Source organism: Aspergillus novofumigatus (genome assembly GCF_002847465.1).
Source record: "Aspergillus novofumigatus IBT 16806 chromosome Unknown P174scaffold_2, whole genome shotgun sequence".
Lineage (NCBI taxonomy): Eukaryota > Fungi > Ascomycota > Eurotiomycetes > Eurotiales > Aspergillaceae > Aspergillus > Aspergillus novofumigatus.
The window spans coordinates 1,593,603-1,619,474 of NW_020194275.1; the positions used below are offsets into that span (position 1 = coordinate 1,593,603).

A 25,872-nucleotide genomic window follows, 5' to 3' on the forward strand; every position below is an offset into this window, starting at 1 on the left:
AGCCCAGGAGAGTCGGATGGGTGGATGCGGTCGCCGATGCGGAGATAGCGCCTATTATTTGCGAAGGCCTCACGTAATAATTCAATTAATAGACAAATAGACCGACTACTACGTACTCGTCTACTTAGTACCAAGTATGTAGTAATATCACGAGCATGTCGGTCAATTGACGAATCTCCAATCCTCAGTGCCGAGCGATTCCCCGCAGATTTCCCCGGCCAAGCTTTCTTTTCCTTCGTACTTTGGATCCTCTCCGCATTCCTATCCGCAGGAGAGGTTGGCTCTTGTAGAACCATAATAATAATGGTCTTATTTCATGGATATAACCCCATCAACCACGGCTAAGAAACTATAGTTTGGCTCCTTAGAGCATCCACTAGATAAGGTTGCATTGCACCCATCCTGATACTATTGCTTGGATCATTTGAATAGCATTCAATTGGGCATAGTATCGGGTTGGCAGAAAAGATAAACTCCTCACAAAGGAGTCATTCTGTCAACTTACAATGCTAGTCCCATTGGCAACGGGGAATCTGAATGATTGATGGCCATCTAGAGGGCATGCACAATCTACGCAGGTATTAGAAAACGACAAGCAGCTGAACCCCCTCGCCAGGTATTCTGGACTGATATCGGTCGGTAATCATACAATCAGCACAGCTTGAAATCTCCAGGATTGAAGCTATGCCGGATACATAAACTGAGAAAGAACCATCAAAGACTAAGTGAGGGATAGATGGGTTGTCGAGAAGCCAAGCCGTCCTCTAGAATTGAAGCAGCTCACTCGCTCGACCCCTCCTCCACTGCCTTGCCCCATGCCTTCTCAAAAGCCGAGTTGTCCTCAGCTACTGCGCTTGAGCCAGCTTGGTTAAAATCTTGGGTATCATCCTTGTCCACCATCACCGGGGCCGTGGAAGACGTATCAGGGCGATCTCTCTCGGCAGTGACTTGTTCCGCTTTCTGCTCCGTGCCTGGTGGCTGGAAGTCAAAGTTCGAGCTGTAGATGACGGCTGCGAAGGCCTCCAGATTCCGGACATTCTGATCCATGGCGGTAAGATAGATGTTGGGCGGATTTGTGCCGTTGCCAATAACATGCGCCTGCCGCGCCATCACAGCCAGTACATTCGCGAGCTTCGTCTTGAGATCCACTGTCTTCACCTGTGGGACAACTGTGGCAACCGAGGTGAATGATTGCGGTACGCTTTCAGACGCTTGTGGTGACGACTGGAATGCTTCCTTGATGCAATTTTGCATCAGTAAGTCAAAGCATTCATCGTTGAGGCCTTGCAGGACGCGACCAAAGGTTGGCGATTCAATCAGGTCGGCCGTCTCATCAAGAAGGTGTCGCAGAGTCGAAGCTGACTGAGAGGTCGAGGGTTCAGTCACCCCCGCAACTCCCGACTCCTCCAACAAATGTTCCTCCTCTTCACGAGGAGGGAGCAGATAGGACAGCCATCTTCGGCTTCTATACCTATAAGTCAGCACAGGAACCTTTATCTTATGGCGAAACTCTGGCCGGACATACCTTCTATCCTCCGGAGTGTTGCCTTCCACCTTCTTGCGGATGTCAAGAGTCAATTCCGACAGCCTCCCCACGGAAATATCTTCCCGAGGGTTCAAGGAGCCAAACGCATCTGTGACCGCAGCCTGTACCTCGTCCATCAGGTCCTTCCAGCCACGATGGAGCAACCACCAACTGAATGCAAGATATCGTCGGTTTGTCTCGAAATCATTCCCCAAGGTCTGAGTCAGGTCATCGTCATCATGATCCTCAAGTTTGATCGTGGAGGCATTTGCCGGAGGAGTAGCCAGGGAGATCACGCTGGATAGATAATTTCGGCGACCAAGCAGGTTGAGTTGGATTCGGGTGAAAATGGTTAGTAACGACAAGGTGTAGATGAGAGTAAACGATCTGGTGACAGCTGCAGTTGCGACGTTAGCTAGCCCGTCTTAGCCAGTCTTATAGGACAAAAGACAACGTACAAGTGATCTTGACCTCGTTCCAGAGTTGAGTCTTGTTCCGCTTTACCCGTGCCGGCCCTTCGCCATCGACGGCTGGTTCTCCTAATTGACTTGTGCGGACAAACCCATCGCTCTGGAAGCTTGAGAGGCTCCTTCGATCATCATCGGCCGCACTGGGTGACACCGAGCTCAGATCCGACACAGTCCCCTCCCCAGCCTGGAGCCGAGCCAATCTCTCCGCCCGCTTCTTCTGCAATTCTTTCGTCAATTCCTCCACAGGAAGGGCTTCGAGGATACCTTCCGCCGCGGTCGGCAAGAGGGCCAGAACCGTGTAGGTACAGTCCGTCTGATTCTGTTCAAAACGTCGCCGTAAACTAGACAGATCAGTCAGTCACCATCACGTCAGTCACCAAGGCCGAGCACGCGAGCGGATGGATTTTTTGTCCATCTCATTTCGCCAAAAGACCAAGGTGAAACCAAAGGTAACATACTTTTCTCGGGCGATCCGATCGCTGCTCATCCGCTCCCGGGCTTCTGTGATTTTAGAAAGCACATATTGTCCCGCGAGATAGCCAGCTCCAATAATGCCAGCCCCGATCGCGAGACCTTTGCGATTGCGTCGGAACCAGCGCCTAGTAGCTCCAATCATGATAGATAGAGCTAGAGATGAAGAGCAATGAAAGTCAAATCATTCAAAATAATTCATTACATATCATGAGGTTGCAAGGAAGCAGAAAAATTCATCAAAAATGATGTCCTAATAGTCGTAAGTTGGAGAAACCGAGAACACAGGAGCTGTTGGTTGGGGAACCCAAGAGAAGAGCAGGCCTCGGCTAGAGTGAGTGAGCGATAACAGTAACGGCCGACACCGTGAACAGCGCCGGGACGAGGACCAGGTCAAGAATGGATGAGTCGCCGACGATCCTCATCTAGGTCATAATTGCATTAGCATTCATACACCTTGCTACTCTACTCCATCAGTTAGTACGATAATTTCTACATCTACGGCTCTCCAAAAGAGGATTATAGTACCTGATTCTTCAGTAATCCGTTGCCCGCATTGTATCGGCGGGGATCGCTCTCTACTGCTCCGTAAATAGCCTTCGTTGTCTGTACGGACTGGACCGTACCTTGGGTATAGATGTCGCTCTGCCTCTTTGATCCTTCTCCATCCCTTCTTAGTCGTCTGCAGTCGCTCTGCTCTCATGGACCACATCATGCGTATTTTCCTCTCAAAGTCATTCGACCTGAGCTTATCGTGTTCCTGAAAGTCTCAACTGCAAATAACTACCTATCACCTAGGTACCTTAGTCTTACCCCCTCTCATACCGTCATCCACCTGCGCTTCTTTCCCCCACGTCCAAGTCATTGAATCGGGACTGGTTTCCGCGGTACAGGGTTAACAGCTTGCCATCATACCTGGGTCATTCATTCATATTCTTATGCTTATTGCTTGCTCCTTTTGCAGCACAGAAGCAAGGCAGTATCGGTAGTGCTGAGACATCTCTCTCCTCGATACCGTACAACCTCTGCGAGGATGGAGCCCCGCAGGACCCCTCCAGAGTATTTCCTGGAGATCTTCGCAGACACAACCACCGTGAGAGATGTATTAAAAGGTATGTGAGTCATTGATATCGGTTTGCCATATTATCATATATATTCGCTATCGTCTATTGACAGCAGTCATGTTGTTGCGAATTCCCCTGACGACACTCCTGCCCAGCGCTCAGCTGACATCACTCCGTCTAAACCAGGCGTCCTCAACCTCATCTTCTTCCACCGTTACTTCCCATCAATTCGACCGACAACATTCGACGTCCTTGACTTCACCCTCCCCGCCATCGACGATGTTGAGCTCGAAACCCTGATCGAATCCCGCATCAGCGCCCTAGTCCGCCAACACACATCTGCTACCAGCACCCATGAAGGCGGCGGCGGCGTACGCGGTCGCATCGCGGTCGAGTTCTACGAGAAGAAGCGCAAACGCTCCGGGGCGTGGTTCAGCGGGCTAGCGGGCAAGGGAGAAGAAGAGGTATGCTGGGAAGTGTGGAATCTAGACGTGACGATCGCCACGCCGCGGACGGAATCAGGTATCTACTTATACAACCGATGTCATTGCTACAGGAAGAGAGAGTATAGGCTAATTATGCCCGTCCAGAACGCGCCAAAGTCCGCAAGGCGATGGAGAACATGCTCCAAAAGGCCGCCCTGAAGATCCTCGCCGTCGTCAACCGGGATAAAGATCACATTCCGCCGATCACCACCAGCGACTCTAATCCCTTCCCCTATCGAATCGTTCTGAATCCGCGCTCGGACGGCTGGCAGAACCGGTTCGGCTTGTACTAAGACACTGCATCGAGTTGGCCTCCTTATCGCCAGATCTCCATGCAGGTATCCGCTGGTCTACGGCACCTGCGTGGTTCAAGATCGACTCTCCTAATAGATCGTCGCGCCGCGCCTGGAGTTGCGGAGTGGGTTGGATGATATTTTTCTTTTGCGGCTGGTCGTTTCGGATATAAATGTACATCACCTACGTCATCGCGACACTAGGGTCATTTTTGCGAAAGCCATATGAAGGCATCATTGGACCTTACGGATGAACGCAAAGGCCGGTATGAGGAATGGCTAAAGATACTGCTCAATTACCCAAAGAGGCATGATCGCGTTAGATATAATTTCATCCAAGGATAAGTATAGCCATATCCTGTCCTTTTTCAACAAAATCAACCTCCACCATTCTACTCCTCCAATCATGACAAGTGAAAGCAAGAAGTAGGATGTCACGGCTCCGCTCTCCTAACTTGACCCCGACACCTTAACCCACCACTGTCTCCGCTCACTCCGACAACTCGACTTTCGGATTGTGCCGCGCAGGCCATAGGCCTGACAAGGCAAGAATCGACGTTTTCTTTCGCGGCTTGTCCTTCGCAAGCCGCGACAGACTCTATATGCTAATACCGACTCTTAGCAATGCATTTACTGCGACTTGGAGGCGGCATCGGCCTGAGCACGGAGGTTGGCTGAGGTAGATCCGCTGGCGAAGAAGCGGCCCAGCACAGGCTGGAGGAAAGAGTGGAAGACAACTTGAGCGCCGCTGTAGATGACGAGTTAGCATATTTTCCATAGTCATCGCGTCTACCGAGGCAGGCATACTTGGTCTGGGGGAGAGACATCCACAGAATGAGGACGAACTTGAAGATGTAGTAGAAGGCTGGTTTCACGAATTAGCAGAAGCTCCACCATTGGAAGGAAGCACCAGATTGCATAAACTTACGGAACCAGTAGGCAGCGTTGATGGCACTCTCAACAACAGTCAGGAAGGCGTAAACAACCCAGTACTATAATTGACACGGCCAAGTCAGTCTCCAATTGCTGATGATGGTGCATCACGTGCTGTGAAACAGCCTAGGCTGTTCCTTAGCAGGAGGCGGGAAGATCGTCTCCGCCTCCAAGGTGCGAATGGGGTTCACGATCACAAGCACGTACCGTCAACCACTGCAGCGATCAGAAGACAGTCAGCCACAATTGTCCAGTCTATCAGTTACAGGGGCTAGGCAGCGGGAAAACTAACCTGAGTATCATCTGCCTTGCCAGAGGTGAACACAGCATTGAGAGAGTAGTAGCCAGGAATCAAGAAACCGGCAAAGTTGACGAGGAACTCGCCAGCGATGTTGAAGAAGACCAGGAAGGTGTAGATTCCGACCAGGCCGAGGATGACATAGACCTTAGGGACGGAGGTCTGACGCTCCAGGTTGTTGAGGAGAGGGTACTTGGAGAGCTACAATAGCACCGCACAAACAATCAAGGGTTAGTGGCTTTTCCTTATTTCGTTGCATTGTTGACTCTCTAAACAGAGAGATTCCTGAAGAAAAGAAAAGGCAAGGACTGGATGAAGGATGAGGAAGTAAAAGTAGTCAAAAGGCGTGCAGGATCTATCATCGCCAAACACACTAACAAAGCTGACGCACAATAACCTATTTACTTACCTCCTTGTCAAGCTGGGCTATGGTGTGCTGAGCACGATCCTGGAAAGTAGCCATTTCTGCTGGATTTCAAGGGTTTAATGCTAAGTTCAAGGTAGTAAAGGTGCTAGTAAGCTGGACTGAATATAAAGATGAAGGAGTAAAGAGAAGACAGCAGGGGGAGATTGTTATCAGAGCTCAAGAGATTCGAAATGGTTGAGCTGGCGGTTAAGAGAAGGGCGCAGAATGGTGCATGACGGTGCGGTGTGTCACGTGACTGAGTGACGTCGAGTCCAAGCAAGTGGCATATGACGTGCGAGGCATCATGGTAGATAGAATAGCTTGTTTACTCAAGGCACCTTGTAGCATATTAGCAAGCCCTGCCCCTGCAGACCAGGTCAGCAATGACCCAAGCCATTCATGAATACGGGGGCCTCATATGTCCCTGCGATCTCAAGGAAAAGACCCATCTGTAGGGTGCTAGCGACGCATGAATTTCGAGTGCATACGACAATATGCGCAAAGCTGAGTACAATGCCATTGTTGACTGGCGTAGTTACTAGGCGAGGATCCTCATAATCAGAGGGGATCTTCATGTGAGCAGGTCCAACAGTGAATACCTACTGCTTGGTGTATTCTTTGAATAGGCAGTGACAAGTCAGGCGACCAGAATGCCCGAGAGGCAACTGATCGGAAGGATTACCTACGACAAATGATAGTAGAAGCGTCAAGCATCGGGAAAATCCATTTATTACCAACCCTCATTGATCGTCGATTACAGCAGAAATGCCTCGAGTTGTTCCAAGACAAGTCCCTTGTTCTTTAGCACAGAGCAGAAGTAGTCAACAAACTGAAATGAGACACACTGAAGCAGGACTATTTCCGCCCTCAAGACATCTCAATATGGCATAACACAAGGGTTAGAATAAGAAAAGGAGATAGTAAACAAGACTAAGTCTCTCGTCTTGATTTAAAAAAGCATTGCGCCATCAACCAACGTCCATCATGAGCCACCAAATCACAAAACGCCTCCCAGAAGCGGGATATGAAGATGAAAGAACTCGAACTAGAGGAATACATGTCAGGGGGGAGAAATCGCAGGCAGCATCAGACGGAAAAATATGGAAACCATATCTCCGCTTGCGACTTCAGCGGACGTGAAAAGCAGACTATAATGCCCTGTCATAAACCTAACTGAACCTCATTAGGTGGCATCATGCGTCTTCCGAGTCAGGGCCGCTATTCGAAATTCCTGCACTATCCCGGTTGCTATTGTTGAACGTGAGTTTCAACTTTGGTTGCGTCGGAGTGGCAGTGGCAGGCGTCCCTGTAGACAGTGCGGGAGCAACAGAGACATCATTGCCTGCCGATGACAGAGAATCGTCGAAATCGGCAAACTGTGGGTAGTCCTCGGTTTCTTTCCTCAACACCTCGACACATTTCGCCTGTCTCACAGTCAGCAACCTATGAAAGCAAAAACAAGTAAAATGGCAGAGGACAAACTTACTTCAATATCGTTGGCATCCTGGAACAGGATGCTTCCATCTTCATTGTAGGTCCTGGCATTCTGACACAGGAGGTGGATGTCATTTCGGAAGTCCCTAAGATTCTGATATTCCTCGCGGTTTATCTTCTTCCTGATCATCTCCATGGCGATTGGGTTCTGAATGATCAGGTAATAGTCGGGATATTGCGATTTAGGAGGTGGCTTCATGAATGGCTCGATGATCGAGCGGGTAACCGGCCCGTCCTCGCTGTCGGATGAATCCGCTGGCAGCTCTTGTTCCATATCCATCAGCGCCTGGTACGCGGTGTTGAGAATCCGCTGGAGCGTGGCGCGGTCCTCGCTACTCAAGGTTTCAACAGGTTTCGGTTGTCTGCCTCTCTTGCGCTTCGGTTGCGGTGTTTCCTCAACGGGCTCCTCCGCCTTGCGTTTAGGCGCAGGACCCCTACGTCCACGCTTCTTGGGTTGCGGGGTCTCGGAACTCTCACGCGATGGCTCTGGCGAGGACTCGACGCCCATGGCTCTCTTCTGACGCTTCTCCTTATTCATGCGGCGACGCTCGACTCTTGCTTCCTTTCGGGCGATAGCACTCTCGATCGTGTCATCATCGGCATCCACGGCCATGAGCCACTGCTCTTCGGTAAGACCATCGTCGTAGCGGGTAATTTTGCGTTCACGAGCTCCACGACCGGTAACCTCAATGTCAACTTCTTCTTGGACGGGGTTCTCGTCGGCAAGGTAAATATCCGGGAGTTCGTCTTCTCCCATGAGACGGGGATACCGATGGCCAGGCCCATATTGATCGTTCTTCTGGCGTTCCTTGTCAATGCGCTGGAAAGTAATCAGCTCATCGTCGGAGCGAGCCATGATGTCGTTCAGGTCGTCGTCGTCCATTTCGTCTTGCTCACCAAGCTGGTCAGCAGCCTCCGCAGTTTCGAGTAGCGTTCGAAGGAGAGCATCTCGCTCTTCGTTTGTGGACTTATTGTCGAACTTTCCAGCCTGAATGACCTTGCCATCCATGTCAAGCTTGAACTGCGCACGTTCAAGAATTTTCTCTTCAACTGAATTGGAGCTGATCAGACGCAAGATGCGAACCTCGTTCTTCTGTCCGATACGGTGAGCACGATCCTGAGCTTGCAAATCTTGGTGAGGATTCCAGTCTGAGTCGAAGATGATGACAGTGTCTGCAGTCTGCAGGTTGAGACCGAGACCACCGGCACGCGTCGAAAGCAAGAAACAGAAATAGTCCGAGCCCGGCGCATTGAACAGCTTCAACAGGTCCGAACGATCATCGGATTTGGTTGAACCATCAAGACGAAGGTATTTCATACCCCGAAGGCGAAGGAAATCCTCCATGATGTTCATGATCTGAGTCATCTGGAAGAACATCAACACGCGGTGGCCCGTGGCCCTGAACTTCGGGAGAATCCTATCCAAAAGTTCAAATTTGCCTGCGGTTCGCCAAATGAGATCGTTGGTTCCACGCCCAGGATTCATTTGATCCTCAACCGGCTCGAAAACGAATGGATGATTGCACAATTTTCTCAGCTGCATCAGCATGTTGCTCAAACCACGCATGCCAGTCTTGCCTCCTTTACCGTCACTGACAACCATCTTATTGTGCGTGACAAGCTGTTTGTACAGCCTCGCTTGCAGAGCAGAAAAGCGACATTTGATGACACGTTCTTGCTTATCAGGCAGATCCTTCTCGACATCTTTCTTCAAACGTCTAAGCAGGAAGGGCCGAAGAACCTTGTGCAAACGACGGATCACCAGCAGTTGTTCTTCTTCGGAGAGCTCCATGCGGTCCTGACCTCCAGTATTTGCAAAGGGCGTGTTGAACCACTCATCGAACGATTTGACCGATTTGAAGATGTTTGGCAAAACGAAGTTAAGCAGCGCCCACAACTCGGGAAGATTATTTTGCAAGGGGGTACCAGTCAAAATGAGACGATAACGGCTGGTGTAGTACTGAGATAAAGTGCTACTCAGCTTAGACTGTGTGTTCTTCATACGGTGACCTTCGTCAACAATCATGTGCGTCCACTTGATCTTGCTCAATACTGGGCGGTCCTTGATGATGTATTCGTATGTGGTCAACAGGACTTGGAAGTTACCCCAGCGGATTTGCTGCTGCTGCTGTTTGCGCGCATTGGGGGGTCCCTTGTAGACAACCCTGGAGACACTTGGCGCCCACTTTTCGAACTCCATATTCCAGTTTGTCAGAGTACTGAGAGGCACGATAACCAAGAAGGGGCCGTTGTTCTTCTTCCTCTCAATGATGTATGTGATCAAACTGATGGTTTGAATAGTCTTTCCAAGACCCATCTCGTCTGCCAAAATACCATTCAGGTTGTTGTTGTAGAGCGAAATCATCCACTGCAGACCCTTCATCTGGTACTCCTTAAGGGTACCGCCAACAAGAATCTTAGGCTGTTCGGTGACCTCTTCCTTGATACGGTGAGCGACAGCATAGTAGTCAATCTTCCGTCGGTCGCCCTCTTCGTCGTCATCGGATCCGATATCCTCTTCATCCTCTTCTTCGAAGAGCTGCTCATCTTCCCCATACCGTTCAGCCTGGCTGCGTTGCTGCTCCCTGACAGAGGCAGCAAGTTGTTTGAGGAAGCCATCGGTCTGTTTGAGGAGGTGAGAAATACGCGAATCTTTGGCCTGTCCCAGAAGCTTCATGTAAGTCTCTTCATCGTTGGCCTTTAGAGCCTGAAGACGTTGTTTGGCAGTACGTTCGACACGTTTCTGCTCCTCACGCTCCATATGCTGGTGGTGCTGAAGCATCATGCGACCAAGCTTCTGCATACGAGTGCGCTGCTGGTTAGCAGCGTTCTGCAACTCGGCACCATGGTTCAAAATGGCTTGTAGTTGATCGTATTGCTTCTTCTTCTCCCGAGTTTCGCGGGCATCGCGTTGCTGCTTCTCCAACTTCTCAGTGATTCGGGCTTCACGAAGAGACTGCTTCTTCATGCGACGGTGGCTAGATCGATTGGCAGTCATGCCGAGATTATCAAAGTGGAACATTTCATTCTGAATCTGTTTGCGGAAAAGCCTCTGCTTGGGCAGAAGATGAAGCATCTTGTACTCGATCAATGCCTTAAGCTTCAGCGAGTCATCACCGCTGGGTGTATCACTCTTGCTCGTGTCCCACACACCAAGATTTGCAGGAAGCTCAGCGAGCTCAGCCTTTCGCGCATTGATTTTGTTGTAGAGGATCATCTCACGGTCCTCACGCAGCTGCTCCAGGTCAATGCCGGGTGGCATCAAAGCAGGAATGCGCAGGCGGTTGGCGCGAGAAGCATGATCAGTGAAGCTGACGCTCTTAGGGAAAAGCTCATAGGGCGACTGAAAGGTCTCATAGAAATCCTTGGACTGTGGCGCTACATCTGGAGTGGGCTGCTCCGATTTGGCCTGAGTCACGCTTTCTAAAACGCTCTCTGCGCTCGCGATACCATCTGAGGGAGTAGGGGTCTGAGCTTTTTTGGAGGCAAAAAGCTGCTGTTGGACGCGGGGTGGTATTGTGAGATTCTTGGAGAGCAACTTGAAGGCCAAAATCTGATTTCTGAGAGTTGTAAGCTGCTCCGCAGAGAAACTTCCACTGGCGACAGGTGCACCCTTCTGAGCAGCAGCAGGATTGGCAGGTTGTGATTGAGCGCCAGCCGGCGTTGAGGCATCTGGAGTGGGACCTGAAGAGGGGATCGGGCCATTTCGACCTAAGTGGGGAAAAGAAAGGTCAGTAAAGAGGAAAGCAAAGCTTGAGTATAGAGCTTGTAGGGCGATCTAACCATTGATACCATTTGCAGCGGCCGACTCCGGAGTCGCGCCGTTCAACTGCTGTTGACGATGTTGCGCTTGAAGTTGCTGCTGTGCGAACTGTCTTTGCTTTTGGTATACTTGCTGTCGCTGGACAGCAGCAAGTAGGTTGTGAGCTTTGAGGTATTCAGGGTCGTCGTGGCGAACACCCTGTTCCTGCATCTGCTTGAATTTCTAAAGAAAGTTAGAGGCGATCCTATTTGAATATCAAAGACAAGAAGGCATGAAAAAATAACCAAGATTTGTATCTTTCGATAATGAGAGGGGCGAAAACACCATACCTGGAGGACTTCTTGAATATGCTGCTGCGTCAAATTCGGCGGCAGGCTCATGTTTCCAGCCGCCATATTGGGCGCTGACTGGAGTGAAGCCATATTCAAGCGCGTAATCGATGTCTTACTTCATAAGCAGGACAAGGACGGTAATGGACGACTTGAACTACGACAAGACCGCGACGGAATTGTGAAGAAACACGTAGGGGGAAGGGACTGGAAACAGAAAATGACAATTCGCGCCTGTGGGGCGACCGAAAGCGCGAATTGGCTAATGTGTAGTAAAAGAAAACTCCTTCTGTCGATGAATGCGACTGAAAGCGACCTCTATTTAATAAGTTGCGACAGGTTTGTGATGTTTAGCCTGGATCGGGATGACCACCGGGCGGTAGGCGACAAAGCGAAGGCGAGCAAGAGGGTGGGGGAAGGCTCAAACACGATGGTGGAAGGGGAAAAAATGGCCTCAAATGGAGGGGGGGCGTTAAAAAAGGCGCGTTGAAGGCCTGTATGGATGAAATGGAGATGAAGGGGACGGAAATGTCGCGACTCTCCGTGCTGGTCGGGGAAACTGGCGGTGCTCAGCCTGTGCCTGTAACAGAGAGAGGCAGGCGGCGAGACGTTGGAAGAAGATTTCGTGTTGTATCACGTGATGAAGCTGACTCATCTGCCGGGCTCTTTCAGTCTTGGCGGCACTATCCGCCGCCAATCACAATAAACGGCTAAGATACAGGATACCTAGGTACAGATTGCCAACAGAATACAATTAAAGACTCTCCATGAGCAATACCCTGATAAAGTACCATCCCTGTCCCCATTGCTCGAGTCTGGCTATATCACTGTATAGTGCGAGGTCGGCGTCCAGCGCTGCTGGCCTTGAGGAACAGTGCGTACAGCAATGAAACAAACACACAAAACAATTAAAAGATAAAGCTGGAAATTGTCTGTCTCATTTAAGTGAGCGACTACTACGACGCAACGCTTTCCAGCAGCGTAGCAGTGGAAGTATCAAAAGTTTGCGGGAGCAGAGTGAACGGAACACCTGTGCGAAATGACTCTGTCGATAAATTCGAACGACAAAACCAAAGATTTCCTAACTGTCCTCGAAAGTGGACGGCATTGTTCACACATCTCCCACAGACAACATGGGCCGTTTCATCGGGGGCGGCGGAGGCGGCTTCTTTGCTCGCGAAGGCGGGGGGGGCGGAGGACCTTTCTTGTTCAATGCCGAACCGTTCAAGGTCCCCGAGCTGGCCCTTCTGGAAATGGCATCCCCGTATGAAGGAGGGCTCGAGCGTCCCTGGTATAACACGTCGGAATGGGAATTAACATGCGCAGTGGATTCCTCGTAAGCATCAGTATACGGATTATCTGGCATCATGCTGACAGGCCGAGGTTGAGAGCTATCTCTGCGGGAGACGAGATTTTCAGTGGCCGCTCGTGATTGCCAGGAAGATAGACCAGACGGCTGCAGTTGCCGCAACTGCGAAGGGCCCTCAAAAGTCGAGGTGCGGTTCAAAACAGGTCGGTGGTAAGGCGTCTCCGCTGGGTACGCTTCTCTCACGGGCACAGTTGGGGGAACAGATGAAGTATGACGGTCTGACCTAATGATCGGTCGGGGACCAACACCGTTGGTGAGCTCCTCATGCAGCGGCTCGTAGCGTTCATGATGGGAATGTGCGGTATTGGAACGGGCACGCCCGGTGCGACGACCATTTGGCGTTTGCGATTGGAATTGGCTAGAACCCGAGTCAGCTTCAAACAAGCTCGTGTGCGAATAGTTTTGACTCACTCTGCAGGCCAATCATTCTTGATTTGGAGAAGTACTTCTCGGCAGCGTTCGTGGTAATTGAGCTGCGCTTCGAGGAAGGCAGCCAAATCCGCGACATTTTCTACCTCCGCATCCTTGATATCGTACATCCGCCTGTAAACGTCTTCGTTGGCCTCTTCGTACTTGACCTTCTGGGTACGCAATTCTTCTTCAACGCGAAAGTCCTCTTTCTTCGCTTTCTGCATCTTAGAAAGTGACGTATCGTAGGCCAATCGTCGGCTGTCAAGCTTCTTGCGGGCAGCCTGCTCGAGTCGTTAGAATGGTGTTCGTAACGGATAGACTCATACAGAGCGAAACCGTACCTGATATTCTTTCATCTGGGCTAGAGATCGTTCAAGGGACTCAAGATAGGTGGCAGTAGCCTGTGAGATATAGGTTTCCTGCACACGAGCAATTCGCTCCTCTGCCCTCCCAAACACTATTCGATAGAAAACAACGTCAGAAAACCAATCGCTTGTCAAGCAGCAGGAGTAGCATGGTCGCTTACTCGTCAAACAACGGCCATATTCGGAATTGGCATCGAAATCCTCCCCATGGCTGACCATGCTGCTACCCAAATGAGCTATAGGCAGCGTTTTCTCCTTGTCATCTCCTTCGCTGCGCTTGGAGACGGACTTTATATAAGCAGCCAAGGATTTATGGATACGGTCGACCCCTGGAGCGTGAATAGTCTCAGCAAAAAGCAACATGAGAAAACCCGTGCATAGGAAGCAAATCTTGCTCACCTTCATGTTTCACGTTCATTTCGGTCTCCAGTGCTTTAAAGTCATCGGAGACATTAGTCTTGACTTCGCCGCCCATCCTCTCGCCTGCCCATTGCTTGAAGCGGTCGAGCTTTTTATTGACGTTCATTTTGGCTGAATATGTAGGAAGAATAGGTGTAGACGAGGCGCTATGATAGAGGAGGGCACGTCGACGGGAAAACGAATGAGACTTCCTTTTTAAGTCTATGTAGGAACCGAATGCGGCGGTTGCAGATGCACAGACGGTAGTCCGTTCTGGTGATTGACTATGAAATGAGAGACAGCAACTGCAATAGTCCAAAAGTCATGGATTGAATAATGGCGGCATTCAGTGAATTTAAGGCATACGTTTACACTGAGCGAAAGGCAATAGGACTGGTTTTTTGGGCAGAAGAACAGGAGGTTGGGAAGGTAGAAATCAGGACGATGTCCTCGTGGGTGGGAATGCTTGGGAATTAATGGAGAGCAGGTCACTCGCCAACGGGGTTAATGAATGTTATTATCAATTTTAATCAATCTAAATAAATAAAAGTTCTATCCCTACAATCATTATTCGTCAGGAGCAAAATGTAAATGATTAATTGAATTTAATTTCTCCATGGGTGGTCGAGGGATGGCATTGTGAGTCTGTGACAAAAGTGCCAATCGCAACTGTCTGAATGCGCCACCGTCCAGGTACAAACTCCAGGAGTCCAGAACAAATCAGTAACCATCCCTCCCCACCCGCCAGTTCCTTCTCTCCTCTTGGCAGGATTGTCTCATCCAGTCTCAAACCTTCACCTGGAGTGGATGACAAGCGGAGTTGATACGGTGATACCAGAGTGATATCAATAGTGGACTTCTACTTGTGCTACCTTGCTAGATGTGGTTTATTGTCTATCATCATATCATTAGACAATGATTGACCGTCGAACCACATGAGTACTTAGCTGTAGATCACCTAATAAGAAAAAGTGAGTGTATGTTGTCCATTCAGATAGGTACCTAAGGTAGATATCTGGGGCTCCTGAAACCTGGTTATCTGAAACTTAGCTTCTCCGTTAGCCTGGGGTTCTGTACTGTTATTGTTAGGCTTTCAATATTGGTCGTGGTCATATCTGTCTACAGAGTAACCCGTACACGCGTTGGTGGGCCGCTTGTGGGACGTCGTCGAGGAGGACAGTCCCTTACTGGTGGATTCCAATTTCAAAAGTTCAAAAGTGGATGGAGCTTTGCCACGATACTATTTACGGAACAAGATCAAACTGTCCGTATCTATACGTACAGTACTCCAAACGCCTCATGAGGTATCTAAGGGAGACTGCAATAATGTATGGTCCAAGACGGAAGTATATGTAAAGATGGTAGATTGGTAGACTTGAGCCTCGAGGAACTGATGGCGATTTCATGAACTTCACTATACAACATCTTCTGTAATTCATGGGAACCCAGAGCTGCAAGTCTGTAGAAGAATGAAAATATATCTAACATTGGAGTGTGGATATACAACAGTTGTTCGCTTTCCCCTGATTAAACACTGCAAAGTTAGACATTCTGTCGTGCATCCTTAAGAGTACTTAATAATAACATGTTATATGCTATATATATTCTACCAAGAAAGTCCATATGTATCTATTGAATTTCAAACTATTAATAGGGTGAAGCTCACAAAGTTGTCTACCCTGTACACCAACACGTAACCTCTGACGGTCTTCCAACCTCAGCGCAAAAAAGTCCTATGATGTCAAAAGTACAAGGAATAAAAGCATACAGCATACGGCACCACAGGAGACACTCATCTGTGCTCTCAGTTATTCAAAGACAGGCTTTCCCCTATATCCAGCGGCATTTCGCAGACCTCAAGCATATTTTCACCTGAGTAATGCATCATCGACCGCATGTCATGTTCAAGATAATAAGCCAAAGGCTAACTCATCCGATGTTAAATCATAGAACCGCCGTCTCTCTCTCGCGCGCGCGTACCATCTCAGGGCTTCCTAGCACTGGAGGCTGAAAGCAGAATCAGAGTTCATTACGGCGTTGATTGAAATGAACGAGCTTGTCAGCTATTGTTCTTCCTCTGGCCAAAGAATATACTCATTCTCTGCAGCTATCATAGCATCAAAGTCATTCCAAACAACAGCATCGTTGGTGGTCGGAGCACGGGAATCATCCAAACCGCCCAAGGGATCAGGGTCATAGCAGATGCCATCGTCGCATAGCGGCTGGTTCAGACTCCAATCTACGCCTAGGCCAGAGTCAACCGACGCATTTCGATTCCGACAATCCAGAGCAGCAGCCGAGTATTGCCCTGGCGTAACGCCCATGACCTTTTTGAAAACGCGATGGAAATGACTGGGTGTCAGGTTTGCCTCGCTGGCCAGCTTCTGAAGCGTCGGTTTGCGGCCATTTAGGACATCCGAATTGATGGTTTCACAAGCCTTTTGTATCAACTGGACTTGTGGATTTGCCGCCCAGTGCGTTTCCGGTTTGCAGCGCTTACAGGGCCGGAACCCTGCTGATTCTGCCTGAGAGGGTGTGTCGTAGAATCTGACATTGGCCCGGCGGGCAAGCCGAGCTGGACAGGATGGGCGGCAGTATATTTTCGTCGTCAGGACGGCGTAGACGAATGTATTGGCCGTTGCATCGCGGTTCACAACTGCTTGCCAACGCGCAGTAGCAGATGTGGATGGTCTAGCGGCTCTGGCCAGCGGAAGTATCTTCGGGGCATCATTTGAATCATCGACCACATGCATTTTGAGGTATTACAGACAATAATAAGATGAAGAGTAACCAGAGACGTCAGTGATGAGTTATAATTTTTATGCGACACTTGGTCTTGTCCATAGAATACGACAACTTGAACCCTCATTGTGCAGCCCGCGCTGCTGATTGGTCACTTTGAGAGCAGAACCTCGTTTCCATCAGTTGACGGGATTTTTGGAATCAACCACTTGGTAGGTAACCGATCTCACTCATCTGTATCCAGACAGAATCAGTGAGATGGAACAAGTGGTCATTTCGAAATGAGTAACGTAAGGGCTGGCTATTATAGAATATCGGCAAGTCTATGCCGGAGCATAGCAGGAATCGAGTGAAACTGGGCTTAATCTCTCGGCTACAAACGTTGGATGAGGTCAACTTCTGAGAATGAATGGCCTCGGCGGTTGAACTACATTTGAGAGAAGCCTAAAAAAGGCCATGTCTTCCATGCTGGTAGCAATGCAGCAATTATAGTCCACTCTGAACTGGATACTCTGTCCTGAAGGTCAAATGTGCACAGACTCTACAGGTTTGATGCCGCACGACGGCTCATCATGGTCAATACCGAATGAACGAGAAAAGGGAATTTGCATTGATTACCATGAGGGTTCTCCCGCTCTTGCTGAGACATGCGTCATGTAACGCATCCCGAGACACTGGATTCCAACCCATTTTTTTGTTCTGATCTTTTGGTCATCATGAAAATTTTTTGGCCACAACCTTAATTCGCTAAGGACGTGTGGAAGGTAATCCGCAGTCGCCTAAGTACATATGTCTCATAGCAGAAGAGCATTTTCAACCCGTCAAAAAGAACAAAACTCCGCACAAGATCACATTTATTCCTTGGTCTTCTGGGTACCACGGAGCAGACCAGTTCTCCGGGCAGCAATAAGACCGGCTTTTTGACCGTGGGCGGCGTAGCGAGAGATGGTCGAGGCCTTACCAATGTGCTGGTGGTTACCACCACCGTGAGGCTGTAGAGAGAACATTGTCAGGTATTGTTCGAGAAAAAAAAAAAAAATAATAAAACAAGTCAAGGGGAGATCTTACGTGATCGACGGGGTTCATGGCAACACCACGAGTCTTGGGCCAAGAGTTGCGCTTGACAGCGAACTTGTGCTTGGCACGAGAAGCCTCTGTATATACTCGTTAGCAACTGACGCCCTTGACACTCTTTCCACAGTAAGCGAGAATTTGCGAGTCGGAGTAACGTACTGAGCAGAGGCTTGTCGGTACGACCACCACCAGCGACGATACCAACCATACCACGAGCGGTGTTCTTCACAACCTTCTTGGCACCACTGGGGAGCTTGATTCTGGTCTTGCCCTCCTCAGGGTTGTGGCCAATGACGGTAACGTAGTTTCCGGAGGTACGACCAAGAGCACCACGGTCACCAGACTTCTCCTCGACGTTGGTAACGACGGTACCCTCAGGGATGGAGGCAAGGGGGAGGACGTTGCCGACGGCCAGGGCAGCGTTCTTTCCGGCGTAGATGAATTGACCAGTGTACATGCCCTCGTTGGCGATGAAGGTCTCGGTAACCAGCTTGAACTTGTAAGGGTGACGGAACTGGACCTTAGCGAGAGGAGCACCACGGCCGGGGTCGTGGATGATCTCCTTCACAACACCCCTGACATATCCATGGCGCTCAGCGAAGTCGAGCGTGCGGAACTGGGCAGGAGCCTTGTTGAGACGGGTGTGAGCCGCTGAAGACGTAAAAAGATATCAATCAGCATTTCTGGATTCTCCAGTGTAAAAGTTCCTGCGAAGTCTCGCATGCAGGAATATTCATTTCATTGCGGTCGCACTCACTGAAAATGGATCCACGACCCTTCCTCTGATTGCGGATCACACGACCCATGGCGACTTTCTATATGTTGAAACCTTTGCGTTAGTATTCAAAAGAAAGCCCGCCGGCGACCGTTGGTGGGAGTTTATCAATTGCTCGTACCTCAAATCGAAAATGGGCTTGTCGGGTTGGTGTTGAGAATTCGACGGAGGATGGGCTGTGTGGGCTTTAGGGCGAGATCGCTAATCTAACCGAGTTGGCGCTAGCGCCATTTTGGGCCCTGGCGCGGCTGTGATTTGCGCGCGGATAACGTGACGTCTTGACCTACGTGTAGATAGCCCTCAAATACAAATCATCACTTGGTGCCGTTTTCCCAACTCCTGGAATAATGGGCCTCCTAGGCGTTTGGCCTTCGTGGCATCATCCTTCATTCCATAGGATTCTAGCTGGATTGTCTAATAAAGTCTGACGCCAATCCTTGATATAACAATGGAGTTTGGTGCAGTCTTTCTACAGTTTTGCTCGAGCAACCCAGGACCTAATCTGCTCGCTTAAATAATGCATAGGAATTCGTTTCGAGATGATTCGTGATGAGATGCATTTGCGCTTATTCCTACGACAAAATATGTGGTTCTTGGGTACCGGAGTAAGCTGAGCTTCAATGACATGGCGAATCCTGCTCCGAACCCCTCCATTTATCCCTCATATTTAGTGGATAATATCAGATTATTGACAGTACCCTTCAGGCACGACTCTCAGTTAAGGATCGGTATTGTGCCGCAATTTCGGAGCCAATAGACATTCCGATGGGCATCTGTCATTGACGGGCCCAAGCAGTTGAGAGATTTGCCACGATGCATCTCAAAACTTTGAGAATTTCGGTATTTTCAGAAACTTCGTCTAGTCTTTTGACAAGAAGACAGAATGTGTACATCCATATGCTTTTCGGAGGGAAGAGGATTATATATGTTTGGAGCATGTCTGAATCGTTCTCCCTCCCGTACGTCCTTGAACGCTCACCTTGTGATGCTTCGAGTCGCCCTGGTTGATCAAATTTAACATGGTGTTCATTCGATCTTCGTCGTTTTCATTGTCTTTCATGGAGCGTAAACCTTCCTGGCTGCAGTTTATGCTCAATCCTAGGGAGCGCCCCTGCGATGACGCACATAATCTGCTTCAGTATCTCAGTTCCCTAGGCTCAGTTGTATGCTTTGATGAATGGTGCACCTAGAATCTACACCTTTATAGCTATCTTTGAGTGAATTCATAAGGGATTAGAGTGTTCCTGCCCAAAAACTAGTACCGCCTGATATTAACTGGTACCATTGATAATGCCGGACAGTCCAGGCGCGTGGAAGCCGCGCTTCAACCGAGTAGCGTCAGTAAGGGAACTTCTTCGCGGCGCGGACTTGTCCACCGTCACCTCGTCCTCGAATGCATCACATCGAGACAGCACCCCAACCATGTCGAACATGTCTCTTTCCGACTCTGATCTCTCGTCGCTATCGTCAGCGCCTCCTTCAGAAGATGAAGTTGGTCCTATGGCTCTCGATGAGCCTGTTGGCATCACCAAGTACTTCAAGAAGGAATCCGAGTCTCCGCCGCCGAAACGGGAGCCCTCACCACCTCATGAATATGTTCTAGCTGATAATCCTGACATTGCAGTAAGTTTAGACAGTCGCTAGAGCTTACAGAAGCTCCGATCGACAGTCTGACGCCTCAAACTATCCGCTACAGCCTCTTTGCTAACTTGTCGCAACTTTATAGTTTATTGTGATGTTCCGCGCGCGTTTTCATGAGGTCTTCCCGCGATCGACGCCACACTTTGGACCCCAGGATATCGAGAGAGGAGTCGTGGAGCTTCCACCAGGCGATTATATTGAGAGGCTATTGTGTGCATTGCTTGGTCTCGTGCTAAATCGGAAGAAGGATGTTGAGTATGCGCATCTGGTCCCTACACTATCAGAGAGCTACCACACAATTTATTCCTTATGCTCGTGCAAGGCTTTTGCGACCAGATAGAGAGCTAACTATTTGACGCTGATTCACAGCCGAGCCCACTACCAGCGACCTCTTGAAGAGGCAATTCAAACACATGCCTCCCAATGGCCCAAGGCTTGGCAAGGAAAGAATCCCCTTCATGGGGGTCGCACCTTTGCAACAATGTCACCCGAAGAACGCGTATGCCAATGCGATGCGAATAATTCATTACAAGTCCAATGCACTGATAATTTGAATAGTTGACCTTGTTGAAGTCGCTGATTCTCTGGTCCCTTTCTTCGTCTGAAGCGGTTCAAGCCAAGATTAAAGAATCCTATAAGCAAGCTCGCCATGAGGACGATCTGAACCAACCGCTTTCAGTCCAACCGTGGGCCGTGACGGCCTGAAGCGTCGGTACTGGCTGGTCGAGGGTTTGGATGATACACATTTCAGGTTGTATCGCGAGAGCAACCCTGCGCTTAAGAACGTTACGTGGTGGAGTGTAGCCGGGACTATACCCGAGTTGAAGGCTGTCGCAGACAAGCTGGATGGAGAGAAGAGTATACATTCGAAGAAGCTCAGTGAGCGAATCAAGAATGCCATACCTCGTTTTGAGGGCTCAGAGGAGGTAAGCTGCTATCGCCCGCCCGTGCTCTAACCTTTTATTGACAATCCGCAAGAAACGCAAAAGACGGGACTATCGCATTGCCCGCAAAGCCGCCTTCGCTCGACCAGAGCCCGGGTTTTCACTGTACGAAGGCCGCACTCGGGGCAAGAAGCTCAAGTACACATATTCAGATGACGAGGATATCTTTTCCGACGAATTTCCCTCGACAAGACGATCGACACGGAACGCTTCCGGAATCTCGACACCTGCAGAGCCTGCGGGACCCAGATATACAGCAAGTGGTAGGCAGATACGCGCACGAGCGGGTGGCCTGTATGGCGAGAGCCTCCTTAGTGGCCAGCGCGGGGAGGAAGCCGAAGAAACCGGTAGACCCCAAAGGTCCCGGGCGACTCGCGCAAATGGCTATACGGACTACAACATGGACGACGAGTCGGATGCTGGTCACTCCAGTGGAAACGAATGGCAAGGTGGCGAGGAAGAGGAAGACAATGATTTCGAAGGCGACGATGAAGGCGATTTGAGTGGAGACGAGTCGATCATAGACGGACAAGATCGGAGCCTTGTTGTGCAGTTGAGATACGGCAAGGGAAAAGTACCAAGCAGCCCTCACGAGCCTGTCGAGGAGCCGTCAGCGGAGAAACTTCAAAGTGCGCATGCAGACCCGTCAACGGCCCCTGCAACTCAGCCTATGAATCAAGTGCCGGACTCTGAGACCAACAGACAGACAGGTACCGCAGAGGCGCAAGCTCCGACTGTGGATGTCGTGAAAATTCCCAGCATTGTGCCGATGAACACAGCTACTGATGAGCAGAAGGTCGATTCGCTGAATGAGCTTAATTGTCTACAGCGGGAGACGCGTGAGGGTGCTGAACAGCCTTCCAGAACCGACTTGTCGCCAAGTCAAATAGCCCCCATCAACTCTCCAAATGAGACGGGTTGAGGTTTCTTGAATGACAGCTACTTCATGTTTCTTACCAAAAGCGATGTCTTCACCTGACACTCGAATAGTGTCCTGTGGCGCAGTGTTGCCATTTCGAAAAAAACTTAATACGAATTCAGGCAAAGCAGGAGTTTGTTTCCATCGAGAGTTTGTCAGGCTTTTGTTGAGCGGTATGTTCACGGTCAAAGGTCCATCTGACCTGGAGTTCGCAATGGTTCTTATAGCAGGATGATTTTATACGAGACTCAGGGGACATGTCACACCGAGCCCCAGAACTCGGCCACTGATCCAGGCGCAATGACTAGTGCTGATTCAAAACCTTCTACCTACGCTAAATGTATATTATTTTGAAGGCAGGATGGAACGCATTAAAGGTTAGACGAGAATCGCGAAGTATGATTCCACGTTTTGCTTGCATATCGACTATGCTATACAATATGATGACATTGATAATGAAGAAGTAAAGAACGCCAAATCCCTAACTCCAATAATGCAGTTCGAGTCCCCGTCGCAATATGGAAAAGTTGATTTAGAGAGATTAGTCTGCACCCGCATTCGAGAATTGCGCCGTGTAGAACTGTAAGAACTCCGAGAACGTCAGCTGCAGATCGACTTGATTCTTGAATCGTATCTCAGAAACAGGTATATTGGCGCGCCAGTATCCCGCTTGATCACATTGAAAGATGTGCACTTACGTCTTCGACCTTGGCAGCAAGTCGAGGGTCCTTTGTTGTACCCAGGGGAGGGAGCTTCCAATTATTGACTTCGTACCACCACCTTCGTAGTCTGCTACCGAGCGTCTGGCCACTGAGAGAAGCTGTGCGGTTCCAGTAACGCCAGCCAGAAAGCGCAAGTGTCCAAAGAGTACCCTGAATAAGTGGTAGAAGAACCTAATATTTTGCAACCCATTTCATCAGCATTTCATTGTTACAACTCATATAGCAACAATGAGATCTCTCAACTCATTGTCGAGTATCCTGTACCTGGTCCCGGATGGTAATCCATGCAACTCGTCCCCATGTATCGGCACCTCGCAAGCTGGCGAGATAGCTCTGTTCGAAGCGCAGATCGGGCAGCGGAGGAAGAGTATGACGGCGTGAGACGGGCCTAATCATGCGACTGGGGTCAACAATATCAGAAGGGATGCTGTCAGCTTCGGAGGAAGAGCGTCGTGCCACTGGTCGCTTCTCCGAGGCGGCGGTTGGAGGATTGATGTCGCGTCTCGGGGATGGATCCCGCTTGATTGAGGCGGTTTGGATGGTTTCTGCCAGTTCTAAAGCTGGATCGGCCATTTTTGAGAAGTTGTATGATGCTATATAAATGAGTATTTCCAGTGAGTTTTGTCGATGTCGGTTATCGGGGACCGCTCTGCTGTAGGTACACCGGACTTTGGAGGTTATACAGCCTCCTGACGCAACAAATCATAAGGACCGCCTGGACGGGGCAACTGGCCGCCGGCCGCCGATCTTACTACGGGCAAACTAAACCTTTCCACCCTCGCTGGCTGCCCCTCCTCAAACACCCCGCCTAGCTATTATTATTAGTTCTCCTTCTCCTTCTCTCCTTCTCTTTCTTACTTCTCGTCACTCCTCTTTCTGCATTTTCCCTTCATACGTATCATATCGTCAATTGCAACAGGAAAAATGGCTGCTGCTCAGGGATACCCTTTTCTGTGCTTGGAGAACCCTCTCCTAGGTGCGTGTTATTTGACCTCACATCTCCGACAATGGACAAGTACTATGTAACGGACGTGGATTGAGATTGCTGACTTTGAAGGGTCTTAGATATCCAAGCCGTCGGGTATGTCGCTGATGGACGAGATCTGAAAGTCTGAGCCAATTGAATATCAACTGATTGAACCTTGCACAGTGATGCCGCTCTTCTGGAAAAGTACGGTCTTAAGGACAACGATGCCATCCTTGCCGAGGAGAAGCACATGGGGCTATACGATGAGCTCCTTAGCCGCGATGCTAAGCTAATTGCTGGCGGTGCCGCTCAGAACACCGCCCGCGGTGCCCAGGTATGCCGAGTGTAGATAACCTTCTTCAATCTGGGCTGTTGCTGATCGAGGATATAACCTAACAGTACATGCTCCCCGAGAACTCCGTCATGTACATTGGCTGTGTCGGTAAGGACAAGTACGCCGATATCCTCAAGGAGGCCTGCAACCAGGCTGGTGTCCACACCGAGTATCGTGTGGACGATATCCAGCCCACCGGCAAGTGCGGTGTCATTATCACTGGTCACAACCGTAGCATGTGCACTCACCTCGCTGCGGCAAACGAGTACAAGATTGACCACTTGAAGCAGCCTCACGTCTGGTCTCTTGTCGAGAAGGCTCAGTACTACTATGTTGGTGGATACCACCTGACAGTCTGCGTCCCTGCCATTTTGGCCCTTGCCGAGGAGGCTGCTGCCAAGAACAAGGTGAGCAAGATGGCCTTCCTTCTGCATCCCGCTGGACTGAGATTAACGTTTTGCAACTCAGGTCTTCATGCTTTCTCTTTCCGCCCCCTTCATTCCTCAGTTCTTCAAGGACCAGCTTGACAGCGTCCTGCCCTACACCGACTACACTTTCTGCAACGAGACAGAGGCTCGCGCCTACGCCGAGAGCCACGAATGGAATACAGATGATGTCGTCGAGATTGCGAAGAAGCTCGCTCAGCTTCCCAAGAAGAACACCAGCCGTCCCAGAGTTGCTATTGTCACCCAAGGCACTCTGCCCACGATCACTGCTACCGTTAAACCAAACGGCGAGGTTGAGGTCAAGGAGTTCGCTGTGCACGAGATCCCCAAGAGCAGCATCAACGACACTAACGGCGCTGGGTAAGTCGTCATCAGTCATTCTACTAATGGTCAACGGAAATTTTGTGCTGACTGGTGTTGTTTGTAGTGATGCGTTCGCTGGCGGCTTCTGCGCCGGTGTTGTCCAGAACAAATCTCTTGAGGAGAGCATGGATATGGGCCAGTGGCTCGCCAGTTTGAGCATTCAAGAGCTGGGACCTTCGTAAGTCTCTCATTCATATTTCTGTTCCACCGAAGTCCTCGTCGAAAATGGGCCATATTTTCGCGGGCCCGCGTCCGTTTGCAAGGCGCGTCCAGTTTCACTGTGCTGGTGGACGACGTGCAAGAATCATTTCAATGAGTGACGACTAACATCATGACTTTGCCATATAGTTTCCCCTTCCCCAAGAAGACCTACACCCCCAGCCGCTCATAGAATACCAACTACCTCTAATATGGACGCCCGGCAAGCCATAGGGGCTATTGCGAGCTTGCAGCATAAAAATATTTCTGGATGATTCAACCCTCTATACCCATTTGTCCTTGACTTAACGTCTTAGACTTCTTTTTTTCTTTCCAAGATCACTTCCTCCAAAGATCGCGTACAACACAGCGCAGGTTTACGAGTTAGGGTACCGTTAATACGCGGAAGCCGCGGGCTGGTGACGTTCTCAACAACGATGTAATGAACGAACCTTTCGGTCTTATATATACGCAAAATTCAAGAAATAGAAATGAGCCGTGGATTCAAGTCCCTTGCTTTGAGCTAGACGTGACAGAAATTTGACGATGTTGGCATTCGAATTTCATATAACTCTCTCCTAACAAATGGTAATGAGGAGGCTAATCAATTTCCATAATGCTGAAAGCACTCGAAGCACAAATGATAGCATGGCTCGTTACTATTGTAAGAAG

At 49.7% G+C, this 25,872-nt stretch overlaps 10 protein-coding genes across 10 annotated transcripts; 3 read left to right on the plus strand and 7 right to left on the minus strand.

The window, feature by feature from the left end:
* Positions 1-386: 386 nt before the first annotated feature.
* P174DRAFT_438643 (peroxisomal biogenesis factor 3) lies at positions 387-2,753 on the minus strand. The gene is made up of 4 exons (XM_024826589.1): positions 2,454-2,753; positions 1,984-2,336; positions 1,526-1,922; positions 387-1,465 (listed from the first exon to the last, which is right to left on the minus strand). Exons 1-4 carry the CDS (start codon positions 2,609-2,611, stop codon positions 781-783), a joined length of 1,593 nt encoding a protein of 530 aa, XP_024685418.1. The 5' UTR covers positions 2,612-2,753; the 3' UTR covers positions 387-780.
* A 549-nt stretch (positions 2,754-3,302) lies between these two features.
* P174DRAFT_92721 (autophagy-related protein 101) lies at positions 3,303-4,611 on the plus strand. The gene is made up of 4 exons (XM_024832493.1): positions 3,303-3,353; positions 3,431-3,578; positions 3,717-4,052; positions 4,121-4,611. The coding sequence occupies exons 2-4, from the start codon at positions 3,500-3,502 to the stop codon at positions 4,306-4,308; spliced, it is 603 nt and encodes a 200-aa protein (XP_024685419.1). The 5' UTR covers positions 3,303-3,353; positions 3,431-3,499; the 3' UTR covers positions 4,309-4,611.
* yop1 (putative membrane biogenesis protein (Yop1)) lies at positions 4,512-6,102 on the minus strand. Its single transcript, XM_024826590.1, has 6 exons — positions 5,949-6,102; positions 5,534-5,740; positions 5,449-5,457; positions 5,237-5,300; positions 5,116-5,173; positions 4,512-5,056 (listed from the first exon to the last, which is right to left on the minus strand). The coding sequence occupies exons 1-6, from the start codon at positions 6,000-6,002 to the stop codon at positions 4,939-4,941; spliced, it is 510 nt and encodes a 169-aa protein (XP_024685420.1). The 5' UTR covers positions 6,003-6,102; the 3' UTR covers positions 4,512-4,938.
* Positions 6,103-6,656: 554 nt separating this feature from the next.
* On the minus strand, positions 6,657-12,106 carry P174DRAFT_401692 (putative RSC complex subunit (Sth1)). The gene is made up of 4 exons (XM_024823934.1): positions 11,532-12,106; positions 11,223-11,424; positions 7,432-11,150; positions 6,657-7,369 (listed from the first exon to the last, which is right to left on the minus strand). The coding sequence occupies exons 1-4, from the start codon at positions 11,622-11,624 to the stop codon at positions 7,139-7,141; spliced, it is 4,245 nt and encodes a 1,414-aa protein (XP_024685421.1). The 5' UTR covers positions 11,625-12,106; the 3' UTR covers positions 6,657-7,138.
* A 536-nt stretch (positions 12,107-12,642) lies between these two features.
* On the minus strand, positions 12,643-14,202 carry P174DRAFT_365725 (BAR domain protein; the record flags this gene model as incomplete). The annotated part of the gene is made up of 5 exons (XM_024822075.1): positions 12,643-13,258; positions 13,312-13,595; positions 13,653-13,768; positions 13,838-14,005; positions 14,076-14,202. 5 exons carry the CDS (start codon positions 14,200-14,202, stop codon positions 12,643-12,645), a joined length of 1,311 nt encoding a protein of 436 aa, XP_024685422.1.
* A 1,550-nt stretch (positions 14,203-15,752) lies between these two features.
* mpt (putative DNA repair and transcription factor Ada) lies at positions 15,753-16,828 on the minus strand (the record flags this gene model as incomplete). Its single annotated transcript, XM_024828767.1, has 1 exon — positions 15,753-16,828. One exon carries the CDS (start codon positions 16,826-16,828, stop codon positions 16,139-16,141), a length of 690 nt encoding a protein of 229 aa, XP_024685423.1. The 3' UTR covers positions 15,753-16,138.
* Positions 16,829-17,305: 477 nt separating this feature from the next.
* On the minus strand, positions 17,306-18,757 carry P174DRAFT_384400 (60S ribosomal protein uL2). The gene is made up of 4 exons (XM_024823206.1): positions 18,649-18,757; positions 18,051-18,542; positions 17,886-17,971; positions 17,306-17,809 (listed from the first exon to the last, which is right to left on the minus strand). The coding sequence occupies exons 1-4, from the start codon at positions 18,695-18,697 to the stop codon at positions 17,672-17,674; spliced, it is 765 nt and encodes a 254-aa protein (XP_024685424.1). The 5' UTR covers positions 18,698-18,757; the 3' UTR covers positions 17,306-17,671.
* Positions 18,758-19,956: 1,199 nt separating this feature from the next.
* P174DRAFT_509992 (uncharacterized protein) lies at positions 19,957-22,571 on the plus strand (the record flags this gene model as incomplete). Its single annotated transcript, XM_024831624.1, has 6 exons — positions 19,957-20,289; positions 20,393-20,562; positions 20,677-20,806; positions 20,866-21,000; positions 21,036-21,233; positions 21,286-22,571. The coding sequence occupies 6 exons, from the start codon at positions 19,957-19,959 to the stop codon at positions 22,171-22,173; spliced, it is 1,854 nt and encodes a 617-aa protein (XP_024685425.1). The 3' UTR covers positions 22,174-22,571.
* Positions 22,572-22,613: 42 nt separating this feature from the next.
* Positions 22,614-23,551, minus strand: P174DRAFT_438651 (DUF1770 domain-containing protein). Its single transcript, XM_024826591.1, has 3 exons — positions 23,157-23,551; positions 22,869-23,063; positions 22,614-22,759 (listed from the first exon to the last, which is right to left on the minus strand). The coding sequence occupies exons 1-3, from the start codon at positions 23,463-23,465 to the stop codon at positions 22,712-22,714; spliced, it is 552 nt and encodes a 183-aa protein (XP_024685426.1). The 5' UTR covers positions 23,466-23,551; the 3' UTR covers positions 22,614-22,711.
* P174DRAFT_438653 (adenosine kinase) lies at positions 23,551-25,831 on the plus strand. The gene is made up of 7 exons (XM_024826592.1): positions 23,551-23,868; positions 23,958-23,973; positions 24,043-24,193; positions 24,259-24,600; positions 24,662-24,999; positions 25,067-25,180; positions 25,351-25,831. Exons 1-7 carry the CDS (start codon positions 23,817-23,819, stop codon positions 25,391-25,393), a joined length of 1,056 nt encoding a protein of 351 aa, XP_024685427.1. The 5' UTR covers positions 23,551-23,816; the 3' UTR covers positions 25,394-25,831.
* The last annotated feature ends 41 nt before the right edge of the window (positions 25,832-25,872 follow it).

Bases quoted from the DNA above. Each gene is read 5' to 3' on its own strand.
- P174DRAFT_438653 (XM_024826592.1), top strand. From the start codon at position 23,817: ATGGCTGCTGCTCAGGGATACCCTTTTCTGTGCTTGGAGAACCCTCTC. The intron at 24,194-24,258 runs GTATGCCGAGTG...ATAACCTAACAG, and splicing joins ACACCGCCCGCGGTGCCCAG to TACATGCTCCCCGAGAACTC. The intron at 25,181-25,350 runs GTAAGTCTCTCA...TTTGCCATATAG, and splicing joins ATTCAAGAGCTGGGACCTTC to TTTCCCCTTCCCCAAGAAGA.
- P174DRAFT_438643 (XM_024826589.1), bottom strand. From the start codon at position 2,611: ATGATTGGAGCTACTAGGCGCTGGTTCCGACGCAATCGCAAAGGTCTC. The intron at 2,337-2,453 runs GTATGTTACCTT...TGATCTGTCTAG, and splicing joins GATCGGATCGCCCGAGAAAA to TTTACGGCGACGTTTTGAAC. The intron at 1,466-1,525 runs GTATGTCCGGCC...TTATAGGTATAG, and splicing joins AACACTCCGGAGGATAGAAG to AAGCCGAAGATGGCTGTCCT.
- P174DRAFT_438651 (XM_024826591.1), bottom strand. From the start codon at position 23,465: ATGGCCGATCCAGCTTTAGAACTGGCAGAAACCATCCAAACCGCCTCA. The intron at 23,064-23,156 runs GTACAGGATACT...GCAAAATATTAG, and splicing joins GGATTACCATCCGGGACCAG to GTTCTTCTACCACTTATTCA. The intron at 22,760-22,868 runs GTAAGTGCACAT...ACGTTCTCGGAG, and splicing joins TTGCTGCCAAGGTCGAAGAC to TTCTTACAGTTCTACACGGC.
- yop1 (XM_024826590.1), bottom strand. From the start codon at position 6,002: ATGGCTACTTTCCAGGATCGTGCTCAGCACACCATAGCCCAGCTTGAC. The intron at 5,741-5,948 runs GTAAGTAAATAG...GTGCTATTGTAG, and splicing joins TAGCCCAGCTTGACAAGGAG to CTCTCCAAGTACCCTCTCCT. The intron at 5,174-5,236 runs GTAAGTTTATGC...TCGTGAAACCAG, and splicing joins CAACGCTGCCTACTGGTTCC to CCTTCTACTACATCTTCAAG.
- P174DRAFT_384400 (XM_024823206.1), bottom strand. From the start codon at position 18,697: ATGGGTCGTGTGATCCGCAATCAGAGGAAGGGTCGTGGATCCATTTTC. The intron at 18,543-18,648 runs GTGAGTGCGACC...TTACGTCTTCAG, and splicing joins GGGTCGTGGATCCATTTTCA to CGGCTCACACCCGTCTCAAC. The intron at 17,810-17,885 runs GTAAGATCTCCC...TTCTCTCTACAG, and splicing joins CCATGAACCCCGTCGATCAC to CCTCACGGTGGTGGTAACCA.
- P174DRAFT_92721 (XM_024832493.1), top strand. From the start codon at position 3,500: ATGGAGCCCCGCAGGACCCCTCCAGAGTATTTCCTGGAGATCTTCGCA. The intron at 3,579-3,716 runs GTATGTGAGTCA...CGTCTAAACCAG, and splicing joins CGTGAGAGATGTATTAAAAG to GCGTCCTCAACCTCATCTTC. The intron at 4,053-4,120 runs GTATCTACTTAT...ATGCCCGTCCAG, and splicing joins CACGCCGCGGACGGAATCAG to AACGCGCCAAAGTCCGCAAG.
- P174DRAFT_401692 (XM_024823934.1), bottom strand. From the start codon at position 11,624: ATGGCTTCACTCCAGTCAGCGCCCAATATGGCGGCTGGAAACATGAGC. The intron at 11,151-11,222 runs GTTAGATCGCCC...TTCCCCACTTAG, and splicing joins CGCTGCAAATGGTATCAATG to GTCGAAATGGCCCGATCCCC. The intron at 7,370-7,431 runs GTAAGTTTGTCC...ACTGTGAGACAG, and splicing joins AGGATGCCAACGATATTGAA to GCGAAATGTGTCGAGGTGTT.